The 18,279-nt window shown below is 36.2% G+C and overlaps 1 protein-coding gene across 5 annotated transcripts in view; it reads right to left on the reverse strand.

Annotated features, from left to right (window-relative positions):
• Window positions 1–376: 376 nt before the first annotated feature.
• Window positions 377–18,279, reverse strand: part of fip1l1a (FIP1 like 1a (S. cerevisiae)) — a 46,640-nt gene continuing 28,737 nt past the window's right edge. For 3 of the 5 annotated variants that reach the window (XM_067383682.1, XM_067383681.1, XM_067383685.1), the window contains 4 exons: window positions 13,957–14,018; window positions 11,574–11,766; window positions 1,983–2,129; window positions 450–963 (listed from right to left, as the gene is read on the reverse strand). In XM_067383682.1, coding sequence (XP_067239783.1) covers window positions 816–963; window positions 1,983–2,129; window positions 11,574–11,766; window positions 13,957–14,018 — 550 coding nt within the window. In that variant the 3' untranslated portion in view covers window positions 450–815. The other 2 variants (XM_067383683.1, XM_067383684.1) reach the window with 2 other exon arrangements.

Raw genomic sequence — 18,279 nt, forward strand, 5'->3', positions numbered from 1 at the left:
ACTGAGGGGGTCGTTATTTAGTTTTTTTGGAGTACAAAATGTATTCTCTTTGCTTCATAACAGTAAGGTTGAACCACTGTAGTCACATGAACTGATTTAAATAAGTGTTTAGTAGCTTTCTGGGCATCTGAAAGTGTTAATTATCTTGCTGGCAAAGTAGGCCTCACTGGGCCATCAGATTTTATTTAAAAAAAAAAAAAAAATCTTAATTTGTGTACCAAATGAAGGTCTTACGGGTGTGGAACGACATGAAGGTGAGTAATTAATGACAGAATTCTCATTTTGGGGTGAACTAACCCTTTAAGCATTAATTTATTTAATGAAAAAAAAAAAAAATCATATTGACCCTAAACTATTGAACGGTAGTGTAAATGTGAATGTGCTAACTGACCTTGAATGGAGGTCAGTACATCTGCTGCCGTTCTCCATACTAAAATCATGGTTCACACACATTTACGTTTTCTTAATCATGTTTATAATGATTTTGCTTCAACAAAATTAACATTTGGCACAACAAAAATACAATTTCGTATTATAACAATAAGTCATTTTAAATAATGAATAAATAAAACTGTAAATTAAAACTAGTGTACCCTTTGGACCACTTTTTACTTTTTTATAAATGACATTTTCAAGAAATTAAATGTTATACTGCTAAAACTGTAACATAAATTGGCTTATCAAGTGTTTGGCATATGATTAATCAAAATCTATTCACAGTTGCTCACTCAGGCTTTGACTGGTGACGAAACTAATGATCTTTCACTAAAGACCTCCTATTGGTCAACAAACGGGCTCACCAGCTGGCCAGAGAGTCATTCTGTGGCCTCTGACTGGTTCTCCTGGTCCGCACTGCACTCCTCGCTGGGCTCAAGGCTTTCTCGGTTGTGTCTGGAGCGTTTGTGCCTGTGTCTCCTGTGGCTATCTGCGTCATCACTATCATGACGCCTCCTACTGCTGCCACTAATGAGAGGGAGAGAGAAAAAGGTCACATGATCTATATATATATATAATGGTTATATAAGATGGTTTGCCCCCTCTAATGAATATCACCTTTGTAGGCCTTTTGTGTTTGTGTTATTCTGCATGATGTGACTGATGTGGGGCTGTATGACATGTGAATATACTGTACATGTATTTGTTGTGGTGTTTTGTGTGTAAATTTGTACATAAGTGTAATTATTCGACCCTCTCAGGCTTTGTATGCACTGTACGGTTAGTATATATATGTGTGCTGCCAATGTAAGAAATGAACCTTATTTTTAAAATTAAGTGTCAATATTTGCACCATGAAATCAATTTTCAGGAGCGGTTTTTTACCTTTATGAGAGCATATAAATAAAATGAAATGAAAATAATAAAGAATAAGAATAAAAATCCAAACAGCTTGTCCTGTATAGAGTAGCGGAGATGCTAAAGCTTATCCTAGCATCTCTTACATTTTTTTATAATAAAAAAACATATATAAAATAAAAATGTATGAGCTGAAGTATAGCTGTAAGATCAAAATCAAATATAGAAATAGCTATAAAGTTGTCATTATACAGAAATGCTTGGTTAGAATACATTTTGAATAATTTTCCAATTCCTTTGTCAAATTTTACAGCTCTTTACTGTCTACTGTCACAGCAGATTTTGATCTAACCACTGCTTCATGTTGGTGGGAATGATTTCTTAACAATCAGTGTTTTCAGAGCTGATCTAGTTTGTTTATCCACAAAAAACACTTCAGCAATATTTGACTGCAGTGAATACAGATGACAGTCACAGGTCACTATGGTGTCTGTAGAGGAATTATACACATAACTAGATAGGATTAGAATAGAATGTTATGAAATATATATCAAATGTTAGATAACAGATAAAAAAAAGGGACTGCATGGACTTTTTTTCTGCTCCCACATCTGAAATATCAGGGGTAAACAATATTTTAGTCACCTTTGGTGTATATTTTGTCTTTTACTGGTATATTTGTGCGTTACCTGCGTGAGGATCTGTGTTGTTCATTTCTGTCTCTGTGTCTTCTTTCTCGATGCCTGTCCCTCGCTCCTTCTCTTCCCGAGCTTTCTCTGTACTTCTCGGTCCCATAATGACTGTGATCCCTGTGTCGAGATACACGCTCCTCCTCACTGCACACACATATTCAAGCACACTCATTAGTATTGAGGAAAATTAACACAGCACATCAGATCTTTACTAAAAACCTAGCAAGATGCTTCACTTACTCACTACCTACCTAGGTAGCTGCCTATTAACTGTCAAGGAACCTAATAAGTGAGCATTTGGAAAGCTCAACATGAAAACTGTTATCAACAGAGTTTGACTTTAGCATTTTGCTAAGCTAATGGTGTGATACTTTAAAAAGCATTAAACTGAGTAATATAATTTTCATTAGACGGAACAGTTTTTATTAAAACTAGGAAATTGTCTATTTATAATCAATATTTCTTCTGTTTCATCCACCATCTTGGATTACTGGAGTTGCTCGCTCTTGATTTTAGCAACTTTCTTTGTGCAATAAAATGGTTTAAAGGCTTAGTTCACCCAAAAATGAAAATTCTGTCATTTATTACTCACCCTCATGCCGTTCCACACCCGTAAGACCTTTGTTAATCTTTGGAACGCAAATTAAGATATTTTTTTTAAATCCGATGGCTCCATGAGGCCTGCATAGGGAGAAATGACATTTCCTCTCTCAAGATCCATTAATGTACTAAAAACATATTTAAATCGGTTCATGTGAGTACAGTGGTTCAATATTAATATTATAAAGTGACGATAATATTTGCGCCAAAAAAACAAAATAACGACTTATAAAGTGATGGCCGATTTCAAAACACTGTTTCAGGAAGCTTCGGAGCATTATGAATCAGCGTGTCGAATCAGCAGTTTGGAGCACCAAAGTCACATGATTTCAGCAGTTTGGTGGTTTGACACGGTATCTGAATCATGATTCGATACACTAGGTGCGTCCCAATTCGCGTACTTATGCACTATTCTATTCTACTTTTTAAGTATAAATAGTGCGAGTAGTGCGTTCACACTGAAAGTTCCAAAAAGAAAAAGTACACATTAAATACCCGGATGATGCACATTCCACACGGAAAAAACGAAGTGTGGAATGTTGGACACTTCGTGCACTCAACTGTCGCAGATTTAATTACGTTGCAGAGGGGAAGGGAGGATCGGACTCCGTTGTTAAATGACAAAATAACCTCATACAATTCACGCACTACATGGATGAGTGCATAGTGCACAAGTACATAGTGTATACGTGCATAGTGTATAGTGTGTCATTTGGGACGCAACTACTGATTCATAACGCTTCCGAAGCTTCCTGAAGCAGTGTTTTGAAATCGGCCATCACTAAATAAGTCGTTATTTTTTTTTTTTGGCGCACCAAAAATATTCTCGTTGCTTTGTAATATTAATACTGAACCACTGTACTCACATGAACTGATTTAAATACATTTAAATACAATTACAAATACATTACAATTTAAATACAATTTAAATACATTTTAGTACATTAATGGATCTTGAGAGAGGAAATGTCATTGCTGGCTATGGAGGCCTCACAGAGCCATCGGATTTCAACAAAAATATCTTAATTTGTGTTCCGAAGATTAACGAAGGTCTTACGGGTGTGGAACAGCATGAGGGTGAGTAATAAATGACATTATTTTCATTTTTGGGTGAACTAACCCTTTAACTTGCAGCCATTATGATGTATCCTAATGAAAGCCTCTAAGTGGACATTTACCACGATCTCTCTTTCTGTGCACATTTACACAGAAAAAGAGAGACAGAGGAAAGAGACAAACTCAATAACCTGATCCTCCATCTGTAATTAGCAGTCAGCTAAAACCTCCGGCCCTCAGGTGCTGTGCTATAGATTAGACTTGGAAACACTAATTAGATGACAAGGGACAAAAGAGTTTGTGGTGGCAGTGGTCAGTGTGAGGCACTTGTGGCGTGTGTGTGTGTGTGTGTGTGTGTGTGTGTGTGTGTGTGTGTGTGTGATTGCTCCAGAAAGCTAAATGTTTTTGTTTCACTTAAAGGGTTAGTTCACCCAAAACTGAAATTTCTGTCATTAATTACTGACCCTCATGTTGTTCCAACCCGTAACACCTTAATTCATCTTGGGAACACAAATTGACCCTTTGCCGGAATTTGATTGACAAGCGATCTAACCAATCATAACGCTAAATCTGCCATTTTGTCCGACAAAGAAGTCAGAGTTAGAAGATTAATCTTGGTGGACTTGAAAAATGGTGTGTATTGATGTCTTTCCGCATTTGAAACAATATTCCTTCTCATGTTCATTCATGTTTATTTTATGCTAACTAGTAGGAAGAGATGATCAGTTCACAAGCTGCTTGAGCTGAGGCACTACAGCAATCTGTCACGACACATTAAAGAGACACAAAATGTTTTTTATTGTTTGAATTTCTTAAAAAATTGCAGGCTTCCGGATTCGGAACGACCAATACCGAGTCAGCATTCTGACGTAAAACTTGGAAGCCTGCACTGTCTATACAATGTAAACAGCATAGGAGAATGACAGGGAAGAGAATGACAGGGTTTGGAATGACATGAGGGTAAGTAATTAATGACAGAATCTTTATTTTTGGGTGAACTAACCCTTTAAAGGCGCAGTTCACACAAAAAAGAAAATTCTGCTTCTTCAAAACATTTTGAGTGAACTATCCCTTTAAGTAACTCATATGTTTCCTCTTTGTGCATTTCTCATTGCTAATCAAATGATCCCTATGTTATTGTTAGCAACCATTGCTGAAATCCCAACATGATCTGTCATCGGTAAGTCGCATGCTGTTGCAAATTCTTCTTCATGCTATTAAAACGGATTAGAACAATATACGTGGCCCTCTGGGACTTATAAATGTATAAAGGCACAATGAGTAAGACATGATGTGGGTGTCTCTCTGTGTGTGTGCGTTTGAGTGTGTGTAGGTGTTGTGCCAGCTGGACTGAGGACAGGCCAGTCCTCTCTCTAAGCCACAGGAATGAGATCATATCTAGGGGACAAGTGTTCACCAAATGTCCAACCAGTTGCTAAGAGCATTACCAGCCAGATTAAGAGAGAGAGAGTGAGCGAGAGAAAGGGCAAAGTGAGAAAAGAAGGAAAAACTTTGTGTAGCAGATTGTCTGTATGCTAATTTTGCTTTTGTGTTCAGCCCTGTTTACACCTGGTAACATTCATCTTGGATGATCTGATCATGAGTGATCAGGCAACACAAATGAATTATGTTTAAAGGTGCCCTAGAACCAGTTTTTATAAGATGTAATATAAGTCTAAGGAGTCCCCTGAATTTTTTTTTTTAATTAATTTTTTTAACTGCCTATTTTGAGGCATCATTAACTATTCACTGATTCAGGCTGCGGCCCCTTTAAATCTCACGCTCCCTGCCCCCCGGAGCTCTCGACTATAATACAGTGCATTTACAAAGTTCACACAGCTGATATAACCCTCAAATGGATCTTTACAAGATGTTCGTCATGCATACTGCATGTATGCTTCGGATCATGTGAGTATTGTATTTATTTGGATGTTTACATTTGATTCTGAATGAGTTTGAGGCTGTGCTCCGTGGCTAAAGCTAACATTACACACTGTTGGAGAGATTTATAAAGAATGAAGTTGTGTTTATGAATTATACAGACTGCAAGTGTTTAAAAATGAAAATAGCAATGGCTCTCGTCTCCGTGAATGCAGTAAGAAACGATGGTAACTTTAACCACATTTAACATTACATTAGCAACATGCTAATGAAACATTTAGAAAGACAATTTACAAATATCACTAAAAATATCATGTTATCATGGATCATGTCAGTTATTATTGCTCCATCTGCCATTTTTCGGTATTGTTCTTGCTTGCTTACCTAGTCTGATCATTCAGCAGTGCACAGCTCCAGACGTTAATACTGCCTGCCCTTGTGTAATGCCTTGAACATGGGCTGGCATGTGCAAATATTGGGGTCTTACATATTAATGATCCCGAGATTTACACAAGAAGGAGGAAACAATGGTGTTTGAGACTCACTGTATGTCATTTCCATGTACTGAACTCTTGTTATTCAATTATGCCAAGGTAAATTAAATTTTTGGTTCTAGGGCACCTTTAAAAAAAATCATTTTTTTAAGAAATTAGGCAAGGACACGTTAAATTGATCAAAATTGACAGTAAAGGCAGTTATAACGTTACAAAAGATTTCTATTTCAAATAAATGCTGTTATTTTGAACTTTCTATTCATCAAAGAATCCTGACTCATTGTCAAAAGTTTAAAGTCACTGCTGTCCAGAACACAACATGAAAGAGTGTTTACACTGGAATGAAATGTGTCAAATGCATTTCTGAGTATCACTGAATGCAACTAGTGATTGGAGCAAAAAATGTTTTGGACCGCATTAACATCGGTATTTACAGCTCATGATCGAATCCCTCAAAATAGATATTAAATTCCAGTCGTAAACAGGATCTTAGCATGTGATGGATGTTAATTTCTCTCAGCTTGTGCTAAAACGAGAGAGGTTGTGTATGGTGAACAGAGTGTTGTCATTCTCTCAGCATGTGGCAGACAGAGATTGATTGTGCAGTTTCTGAGTGGATGTTGTGTAAAACAGTGATGGAGAAGGCCATAGATATCAGAGAGAGGATCTGAGAGCTGAATGAATATGTTAGTCAGTAGGTTCTCTGCTCTCTCAGAGAAATGGCACAGGCGCTAAGCCGCTAACATACCCTCAAAGCCTTGGCGTGGTCGACTGCGTGTGACAGTTTCAGTCCTAGTTTACGTGGTACAAGGCCAAAAGTGTGTGTGTGTCCTCGCATAGGCCCAGCAGTGAGTCAGAGGACTCATGTTGAGATTTGGCAGTCATTTTATTTAGCACGTTGTCATACTTTTTGATTAAAAAGCAACCCTTAAGGCACTAGAGAGGATATACCCATTCAGACATTTGAGGCCCTATTTTAACGATCTAAGCACATGGTCCGAATCCATTTTTATTAGTTTAACGATGGAAAATGGTCCAAATGGGTTGTACCTAGTCTCTTAATGTGTCATGAGTGTATTTTGGCCGTAACGTGCAATAAACCAATCAGAGTGTCATCTCCCATTCCCTTTAAAAGCCAGGTGCGCTTGCACCATGGTGGATTGCTATTTACATGGCGGAATACAGACACCCTCAACCTGACAAGTCAGTTTAATTACATGTGTGTTTTTAAATAATTAGCCAGTTTCATTCATCATTACTGCAAATAGGTAATTCTGATACATGCATCGTATAGGCGCATATTACTAATGTGCACTTTAAATAACAAAACTAAATAAATACTGCGCAGTCGTTTTCAGTTGCCACAAAATAGCAACACGCCAACAATGCACCTGAACACACCACGTTTTCAGACCAGCACGCCCATGGGCGAAGAGATGGGCATGATTTCATTTGCTATTTAAACAACGTGGGCACTGGACGTGAAAATGATAACTGCGTTGGGCTGAAACTAGCAAAAAACACTTGATTCGCGCCTGGTGTCACATTGTGCCGGGTGTATGATAGGGCCCATGGTCACTCATGTTCTTTCTGTATGCCTCGATTACACACAGAAACACTTTAAAAAGCAAATATGAGCAGGAAAAAAAAGCTTAAATCACCAACATAAGGTTAAGAAGAGTGCAGTTTTTCTATGTGTGCACCTGAAAAAAGCTGGAATGGAGAGAAAGATTATCTAAAAGAGAGAGAGGCTGTTGCCTTCATAAGTGTGACAGACCAGTGTGCTTTCCAGCTGTTCTACTGCCCTGTTTTAATCTTAGCTCTCTCCTCATGTGACCTCACACTGAATATACTGCCACCACAGCACAGACTCAGTGCAGAAATGTTTGTGAGGTCAAAGAGAACAAAATATGGATCACCGAAAAATAAATTCTTTTCAAACTCTATGGCTGTGTCCGAAATCACCCATCATATCCTTAAAAAAGGGCACTATTTGAGGGGATAGCCATTTGTAGTGGTGTCCGAAACCATTGTGGACATTATCAAGTGCACTAATGCACCACCCATTAAGGAGTGTACAACCGATGTACATTTAATGCCTAGAAAATACCAATAATGCACTGTGAGAGTCGCGCACCAAATTAATTCCTGTTTCTGACATGAAGATGGCATCTGTAGCTGAATCATCCATCCATCTATTTTCCAAACCACTATTGGCTACAGCGTAATATCATACAGGTATAAATTCATTTTCAATTGATTATTAAATTGTTTAATTAACACTAGAAGTCCCAGAGATTTGTAACCCTCCTTTAGCCAAGTGGATGCTAACTGGCTAGTCTTTTGGCTATCATTAGCATCAATTCATGTGTAAATATGGTCATTACCTGAGCAATCTGCAGGGGGGTTGGGGGTGTGTGTGTAAATGGTTGCTGGTGGCTTGTTTGTATGTGTGGGGGAGGGAGGGCTGCTAAAAGCAGAGAACTTGATTGACCATGGGCCGGTTTCAGAAAGGAGGTTAAGTGAAAACTCTGAGTATGTTAACCCTGAAATGAGGGAGTGCAAGTGATGTTTAAAAAGTTAACTCACTCATTCACACTGCAAAAATGCTTTTCATACTAAGTATTTTTTTATCCTATTTCAAGTAAATTTAAAAAAAAAATCTTAAATCAAGATGGATTTTCTATATGAGAAAATTATATATAATATTTAGTCTTGTTTCCTGGGGGGGATCTAAATTAAGTGCATTTTACTTAAGTAAAATGATCAATATCTGCCAGTGTGGTAATAAAAATAATCTTAATGCAAACGGAAAGTGTTGGAGTGTCTACCCAGGTGAAAAAAAGTGCAGTAAAATACACTTTATTTTAGTACACTTTTACACTTCCATAATGTACAGTGCTCTATTTCCGTGCACTTATTTTGTACTTAATATACTAAAAGCTCTTCTTTAGTACTTCTTAAGATAATCTTAAGAACATCTAAGTGTACTCAACTGTGCTATTTTGAGACACCATGAATTTGAACTAAAATGTGCTTTTAACATACTATCTCTGTATAGAAAAATGTATTTAGTTACCACTTATAGTACACTTGAACCCATCTTTCAAACACTTTTAAAAATGGACTTATGATGTATTTCAAATATAAGATTAATATATAATGAATATATACAAAATGTATTTATAATATATTACCAGGCAGTGCCAGGATTGTGAGTGATTGCTGGAATGTACTCACTCACTTTTTAATATTATTTGTAAATATGTGTACAAATGGTTGGTTTCTTTATTTTATTTTGTACTATTTTTATCAATAGATCTCAGCAACAAAGGAAAAAAAACATGTGTGTTGATTTCTCCCTAAGATGGCAAAGTGAAACACAAGTTTCCTTGAAGTGGCTCAGCATGGCCCCACATTGTTTACATAACAAAAGCAACTGTTCACAGCTGATTAAGGATATTAGCCTAAAGCCTTCCAGCCCATCGGCTGTCCTGCGGGTTTTATAGGTAGAAAAGCCAAATGGCTGCTCTCTGGGACTTCTAGTGTTAATGCTAGTTTCCATGACAGAGTTCAAGATAAATCTTTTCATTACTGAAGCTGCCAGTTTACCAAGTTTTAAATGATTATTATATGGAAAGCACAAACTATGCAAAAGTGGCAGCCCTTCCAGAACTCTCAGAGTCCAAATTCACTCATTCCTTTTCATTCGCTACTTCAAGTGGACTATATTAGTGGAGTAATGTAGGGAATAGTTAATTAGGGTATAGGGGGTGATTTTGAACTATGACTTTCTATCATCTGTGGAGCACAAAAGCAATAATTCTGAGGAATGTGTTGGTTGCTTTGTTACAAGAAATTACAAAGAATGGGGAATGAAGCTGCCAAGCTTCAAAAAGGATGTGAAGCACCATAAAACTATCATAAAAATGGTCCATATGACTCCATTTCACTTCTTTTGGAGCTATACAATATAGCTTTGTAAAAGTCCATGAAAGAAGTAGAGATGTCTGATTGATTCAGATGACTGACTCATTCAGATCTTTTTTAAGTTTGTATCTTTAAAACGCATACAGAGAGACAAACAGTTCTGTTAAGTCTCATCTTCCTGTCATCTTTCCCACCACCACTTTTTATTCACTCTTTATTTTTCTTCACTTCATCACTGTTTCACTTCTTTTCCCACACATATGCTTATGTCATGCTGTCCGTGAATGTGGACTAGATCTGTACCAACTGATCCATGGCTGGAACTTTCATTCCCTCAATTAAAGCAAACAAACAAACTAACAAAACAGCAAATTTCTATGAAAAAGGTTATATATACACTACCGTTCAAAAGTTTGGGGTCAGTAAGATTTTGTAATGTTTTAAAAGAAGTATCTTCTGCTCACCAAGCCTGCATTTATTTGATTAAAAATACAAACAAAAACAGTAATATTGTGAAATATTATTCCAATTTAAAACAGCTGTTTTCTATGTCAATATACAGTAAAGTGTAATTTATTCCTGTGGTCAAAGCTGAATTTTCAGCATCATTACTTCAGTCTTCAGTGTCACATGATCCTTCAGAAATCATTCTAATATGATGATGTGATGCTCAAGAAACATTTATTATTATTATCAATGTTGAAAACAGTTATTTACATTTTTATTTCAAGATGCTATGATGAAAAGAAAGTTCAAAAGAACAGCATTTATCTGAAAACTAAATCTTTTGTAACATTAAACACTACCGTTCAAAAGTTTCGGGTCAGTAAGAATTTTAATTTTAATTTTGTGGGATAGAAATAAAATTAATCAATACTTTTATTCATCAAGGATGAGTTAAACTGATCAAAAGTTACAGTAAAGACAATTATAATGTTGGAAAATATTCTATTTTAAATAAATGCTGTTCTTTTTAACTTTCTATTCATCGAAGAATTTTGAAAAAAAAAAATTGTTGAAAACTGTTTTCAACATTTATTAATAATGAATGTGTCTTGAGCATCAAATCTTCATATTAGATTGATTTCTGAAGGATCATGTGACACTGAAGACTGGAGTAATGATGCTGAAAATTCAGCTTTGATCACAGGAATAAATTACACTTTACTGTATATTGACATAGAAAACAGCTGTTTTAAATTGGAATAATATTTCACAATATTACTGTTTTTGTTTGTATTTTTAATCAAATAAATGCAGGCTTGGTGAGCAGAAGATACTTCTTTTAAAATAGTAAAAAATCTTACTAACCCCAAACTTTTGAATGGTAGTGTATGCTAAACATTGACAAAATAAAACTAATATGTACAGTCTTTCTCTTCTGGAAGAACAAACCAAAAATAATGATGACTCATCCTGCACTACACAGATTTTTATCCAATCAAATGCTCTCTAGAATGAGAATGACCCTCCCCCAAATCACCTTACCTGCTCTAACGAGCAAAAATTAATTCTTCTGTTTCAATAAGAAATGCATTGACACATGAAAGAAAACTGCACTCGTCAAGAAATCTAAACAGCTCCAATTAAATATCCAATTAATCATGCAATATTCAGACTTTGTTACCTTCTGTGGTCTTGGGAGGAGGGACTGTGTTCTCGGTACCGCTCTCTCTCCCGCTCTCGCTCTGTCTTGTGCCCTCTTTCTCTGGTTTTCTCTCTCACCCTTTCTTTGTTATGACGGGTGTAGTTTTCCCATGCCTTGTCATTGTCTATCACACCAGGCCAGGAAGCAACGCCCACTACGGGTGAGTACACACCTGGAAAAAAGGAAACATGAAGATATTTAAAGGTGCCCTAGAATCAAAAATTTACCTCGGCATAGTTAAATAACAAGAGTTCAGTACATGGAAATGACATACAGTCTCAAACTCCATTGTTTCCTCCTTCTTATATAAATCTCATTTGTTTAAAAGACCTCCGAAGAACAGGCGAATCTCAACATAACACCGACTGTTACGTAACAGTTGGGGTGTACGCCCCAATATTTGCATGTGCCAGCCCATGTTCCCAAAATTATGAAAGATTTTGGGAATTTTTAGTGATATTTGTAAATTGTCTTTCTAAATGTTTCGTTAGCATGTTGCTAATGTACTGTTAAAAGTGGTTAAAGTTACCATTGTCTATTCACGGAGACAAGAGAGCCGTCGCTATTTTCATTTTTAAACACTTACAGTCTGTATAATTCATAAACACAACTTCATTCTTTATAAATCTCTCCAACGGTGTAGCATTAGCCGTTAGCCACGGATCACAGCCTCAAATTCATTCAGAATCAAATGTAAACATCCAAATAAATACAATGCTCACATAATCGGACGCATACATGCCGCATGCATGACGAACACTTTGTAAAGATCCATTTGAGGGTTATATTAGCTGTGTAAACTTTGTTTATGCACTGTTTAAGGCAAGTGTGAGCTCCGTGGGCGTCCGTCATATTTAATGATGCCCCAAAATAGGCAGTTAAAAAAATTGATAAAAAAAAAAAAAAAAAAAATCTATAGGGTATTTTGGGCTGAAACTTCACAGACATATTCAGGGGACACCTTAGATTTATATTACATCTTGTAAAAAAAGTTTGATGGCGCCTTTAAGAAGCAGATACGAATCAATATCTGTTGATTCAACTAAATATAATAGTAATAATAAATAAAATAGAAAACTTTATTAATTGATAATGTTAATATTTGATAGCTATTATATTAAATTATAATATAATATAATATAATATAATATAATATAATATAATATAATATAATATAATATAATATAATATAATATAATATAATATAATATAATATAATATAATATAATATAATATAATATAATTAATAGTAGTGACATTAAATATCAAAGTTTTATCACAAAAAATTAGATCAATCTGGAATGACCATAAGTGTTGACATATTACAATATCACAAAATCTAAAAAATAAAGCTTGTTCAAATCTGTCCTAAAGGAAAGGTATAACAGTTTTATGCAGCACATTTTTGCTGCATATTTAAACAACACATTTGAGACAGATGGCAGGACAACAGCTTGCTATATGTGTTCTCTCTGTCTCTCTTTCACACACAAACACACATACAACAATCACTGAAAGTTCACAGTGACAATAACTGCTTTGGTCTCTTGAGCATGCTTAAATCATTACAACATGCAGAGGTTAACAAGGCCACAGCAGATTTTCTGACATGCTCATTTTTCTGTGCGTGTATGTCCTTGTTAACCTCTGCCTGCAATAATGATGTGTGCTGGACTGCAGTGGAAATGCTTGCAGTGCATTTCTATGCTCAGTGGCTGGAAACGTATCCCTCCACAGTTGTACAGGACGTGTGTGTGAGGCGATGATGAGAGGGTGTTGAGTATGTTAACGCTTTGTATGCAGTTCTACTCTCTGTTGTCGCCAACAACCCCCCTCCCCCTCTCCACACGCCCTCACATGTAGAAAAAAAGCTCTATGACGTTTGTGGCTGCTGGTGTGTGGCAGTCTGACTTTTGTTTGTGTGAGCAGAAACTTTTCTTTTTGCTCTTTTGATTGTCCAGGGTGTATGATGCTCCAATTAAGACGGTCCAAATGCAGTTTCCAAATTAAATATTTTCCCACTATTCGCTAAAAGACGTTTGGAAAATCCACAAGGAAATGTTCCTCAAACACAGACTTAAAACACATACACAAAAAACATGAATAGGTTTCCTTTCCCACACACACACATAATTCAGGAGCCAATGAAAACTCACAATGTTCCAATAGCATTTCCCATAAATCCCAAATTTATTGTCAGGAACTAACCTTTGAATCACATTACTATATAAAAATGATGATTATTAGGTTAGAACTGGCATAGAACCAAAGACGATGAAGTTCTTTAGAACAATCATTCAACAAAATATACTCATTGCAGGTGTAGTGCATATCTTTCATAGATATCTTTCAATATTCATACCTGCAGTAAAGGGATAAGGTGGAGCTGAGCGTCGATCATAGCCTCCTGCCAAACGTCCACTACTGCGATGAGAAAGATAACGTTAGTGTCAAATGTGTGGCTCAAAAATCCACTATTTTGCATTTTTCTAATTTGTTTTATTTTAAATATTTAAAATAGTTTACAATTTTTCTTAAAGGCTTAGTTCACCTAAAAATAAAAAATTATGTCATTTATTACTCACCCTCATATCGTTCTACACGCGTAAGACCTTCGTTCATCTTCGGAACACAAATTAGGATATTTTTGATGAAATCCAATGGCTCAGTGAGGCCTCTATTGCCAGCAAGATAATTTCAGATGCCCAGAAAGCTATTAAAAACATATTTAAGACAGTTCATGTGAGTACAGTGGTTCAACCTTAATATTATAAAGCGACAAGAATACTTTCTGTGTGCCAAAAAACTAAATAACGACTTTTTAACAATATCTATTGATGACCGAACACTGCTTCAAAGCTTTATGAATCTTTTGTTTCGAATCAGTGATTCGGAGCACCAAAGTCACGTGATTTCAGTAAACGAGGCTTTGCTCCGTCATAAGTGTTTCGAAATTTCAATAGTTCACATGATTTTGGCAGTTTGACACGCGATCCGAACCACTGATTCGAAACAAAAGATTTTTAAAGCTTCAAAGCTTCATGAAGCAGTGTTTTGAAATCGCCCATCACTAGATATTGTTGGAAAGTCGTTATTTTGTTTATTTTGTTTTTTGCCACACAAAAAATATTCTCGTCACTTTATAATATTAAGACAGAACCACAGTAGTCACATGAACTGTTTTAAATATGTTTTTAGTAGCTTTCTGGGCATCTGAAAGTATCTTGCTGGAAATGGAGGCCTCACTGAGCCATCGGATTTGATCTAAAATATTTGTGTACCGAAGATTAATGAAGGTCTTACAGGTGGAGAACGACATGAGGGTGAGTAATAAATTGCAATATTTTTTTCAGTTTTGGGTGAACTAACCCTTTAAAATCATATGGATGCACATACACACTAATTTGACCTTTAATCTTTCTCTTTCAGGAAAAAGAGATGCTGTAACATGCAATATGATTGACTTTGCCAAAGGATCCTTATCAACAAAAACGAAGAAGTGTTAAAAAATACATTTAATTAAAAAGTAATTTACTCTTACAGCACCCTGAGCAGACAAGACCCTATTGCTTTTAACTAACAACAAAGAGAAAGGAATAAATAGAGCAAACCAACAAAATAGGCAAAAAATAAGAGAATAAAGGGTTAGACAGAACCTTTCTCAATGATCAAAAGACTTTCCTCTGTTTCAGAGCTCAATTTCCTCACTGTTTGATGTTACTGGCATTAACTCAAAATGCAGCATGCGCCCGGTAACGTGCCAGCAGTGTGTTACTGTGTGCGAGTACGTGAGCAGATACAGCTCAGGCAAACAAGCCATTGCCATAAACCCTGGCTGCCCGCCCTGCTTCCGGGGCATTCTGCTGGAGTAGAAGTTGAATGTGTATGTATGTGTGTGTGAGAGAGAGAGAAATCGCATCCAGCAGGACTCCTTGTGGTCAGGTGTTGGTTAAGAACACACAGGTTCTATTAATATCTCTGGAAAAGATGCTGCTGTTCTGGTTTTCTCTTTCTCTTTGTCTCCCTCCCTTTCTGTATCCCACTTTGTCTATTCTCTCGCTTAAGAATGTTTTTCAATTCAGCCAGCTAGAGTTTTTCATTGTTGCTCTATGTCTATACACATCAGAACAGACAAAAGGAGATGAGAGGAGGAATTATTATGATAATTGATGTTAGAAGATCTGGCAGTTACAGTCTCATCTCACCCCTGAGGTAAGCTTTAATTAGCGCCTGGCTCATTAAGACAGCTAATCACTGCAGAATTTGACCCTAATGGCCTCACACTAATGGCTGCACAAAAACGCTGCCCATGGAGTAAGTTGCTCCTCAATGTTTATCTAAGCTCATCAATGATTATTAAAACAATTATTATTGATATTCCACAATATGTACTAAGGGATCGCTGACAAGTAATGAAACTATACTAGATGTGGATGCCAAGTCTCAAAACATCTAATCAAACCCAAGGCTGAAAGCAATCTGCCTTCAATATAAAATGATTGTCTCTTCCTAAAAATGGACTGTGAATTCTTTTTGATGACTAGAGAGCTAAGGCATGATACATTTAAAGTAGAGGGAAAGGTGCTGTGCTTTTAAAATAATCTCCCAGAGAGCCTTGTGGCTTATTTCAGGGGTGTCCCTCAGGGCTTTGTACAAGGACCCTTTATGTTTACTATATACTCCCAGCATGTGATGTTTATGTGTGTAAAATGAGCATGCATATGACAGAGAGGACAGAAAATAAGGGAGAAAAGAAGAAAAGTGAGTTTTTTGGAGTGATGGTAGGAGAGGAAGTGATTCATGAATTATACAGTTGTTGGCTGGCAAGGTTCGGATGAACGGAAACTCCTCCAAGGATGTTTGGACTTGGCAGAGAGACTGAGACGTGAGAAGAACCATTCTTTAAACAACAGAAAAAAAGAATGAAAAAAGCAAACTTAAGGATCAGGAAATGGAAAAAAAAATGGAGGGAGTTGGGTCAGAAGAGGGTGAATACAGATAAAATTAGCACAGAGAAGTAGAAATAAAGAGAATGAAAATTTAACTAAATAACCTCTACAGCTGAGTATATCACACAAAGAAAAAAAAAACAAAACACTTAGTTACTCATAATGGCAAAAAAAAAAAAAAAAACTTTCCCAAGATTTTGGATAGGTTCTTTCTATAGGACATAAATAACAGTCAAGTGAGAGAAGTCAGCTTTCATAAAACTTGCAGTTACGAGCTTGCCAAAGACATGAACAGAGCACAAATCCATATAAGACTCACGCTGATGCTTGACGAAGACGTGAACAAAGCAGAAATCCATTTAACCCACACTAATGCCTTTCAACAGTGGAGAAGCACAGATATCACTTATCAGTAACAAAATGTGCATTTCTATTTTATTTTGATGTCTGTAAAATTGGTCTTAAATCCTGCTTCTTAAACTGTCACTTAACAGTGATATTACTTAAATTACTAAAAAAAAAAAAAAAAAAAAAAACTGATCAAGCTCAGAACTGGAATTTTGCAAATGGCAACAGGCAACTTCAACATCATATACACTATAATATATAATATTCAAATTCAATTTGCATATATTTAAAAAATAAATACACAGAGGGCAAGCATATGTGTTACATATACTGTAAAAGTATTGGTAACACTACAATAAGGTTTCATTAGTTAACTAATTTAGTTATCATGAACTAAGAATGAACAATACTTCTGCAGGATTTATTAATCTTAATGTTAATTTCAATGCACTGTGAACTAACGAACTAAAAATGGACGACTGTTTTTTTTATTAACTAACATTAACAAAGATGAATAAATACAAATGTATTGCTCATTGTTAGTTTATGTTAGTTAATACATTAACTAATGCTAACAAATGAGACATTGTAAAGTATTTATAAATAGAAGTATTTCTAAACCTAGTAATATATATGTACAGTATATGTACTATAAAAATATATAATATTTTCCTTTTGTTCAGAAATGTCATGATTCCCTAGAAACCTCAAAACAATTGGCACTGAAACACACAAATGTTCTGCAGATGATGATGCCTGTCAAACTGTGAGGGGAGTGAATCTAGAAATAAAGTAAGTGAGGGGGGAGATAGAGAGGCAGAGACTTGGCTGTTTGTCTTAGGGAGAAAGGGAGGAAGAGTATGAGGCATAGATGGATGGGGAGTTCTGGATGCCTGTAAACAGGAGTCCAGAGGCACAAACATGGCCACCATGTCTGTGTCTCTCTCTGCCTTATTTGGCAATTGACTGGGTCGGGGACAGCTTTTTAACCGTATTTTAATCCTAAGGAGATAAGTTATGGCGTCAGAGAGCTGAGAGGCATATAAGTACATGTACAAAGAGACAGATACACACACATAAACACAAACACACGCTCAGAGACACACTTAACCGCCTAAAACACACGTTTGATAGCTTCTAAGTACAGAGATGAGCTGAAAGAGCCGGATCAAACCGAATAAGTTATTCTGTGTGTATGGAAGAAAGACAGTCACAGTGGATTAACTGAAGCAGATGGGAGTTTAGTGCCTTTGTCTTGATTTCTCTTCTTCTAAGTCTGGGGTGAAACTTTGATGAGCTGCCCTACATACTTTCAGGCAGGAACAGAGACAGAAGTAAGGACTCTGACAGAGTGAAAAAAAGCTTTTGTAGTTGCAGCCTAGTTTAAC

The sequence above is a fragment of the Chanodichthys erythropterus genome, chromosome 4 (assembly GCF_024489055.1).
Source record: "Chanodichthys erythropterus isolate Z2021 chromosome 4, ASM2448905v1, whole genome shotgun sequence".
Taxonomy (NCBI): Eukaryota; Metazoa; Chordata; class Actinopteri; order Cypriniformes; family Xenocyprididae; genus Chanodichthys; species Chanodichthys erythropterus.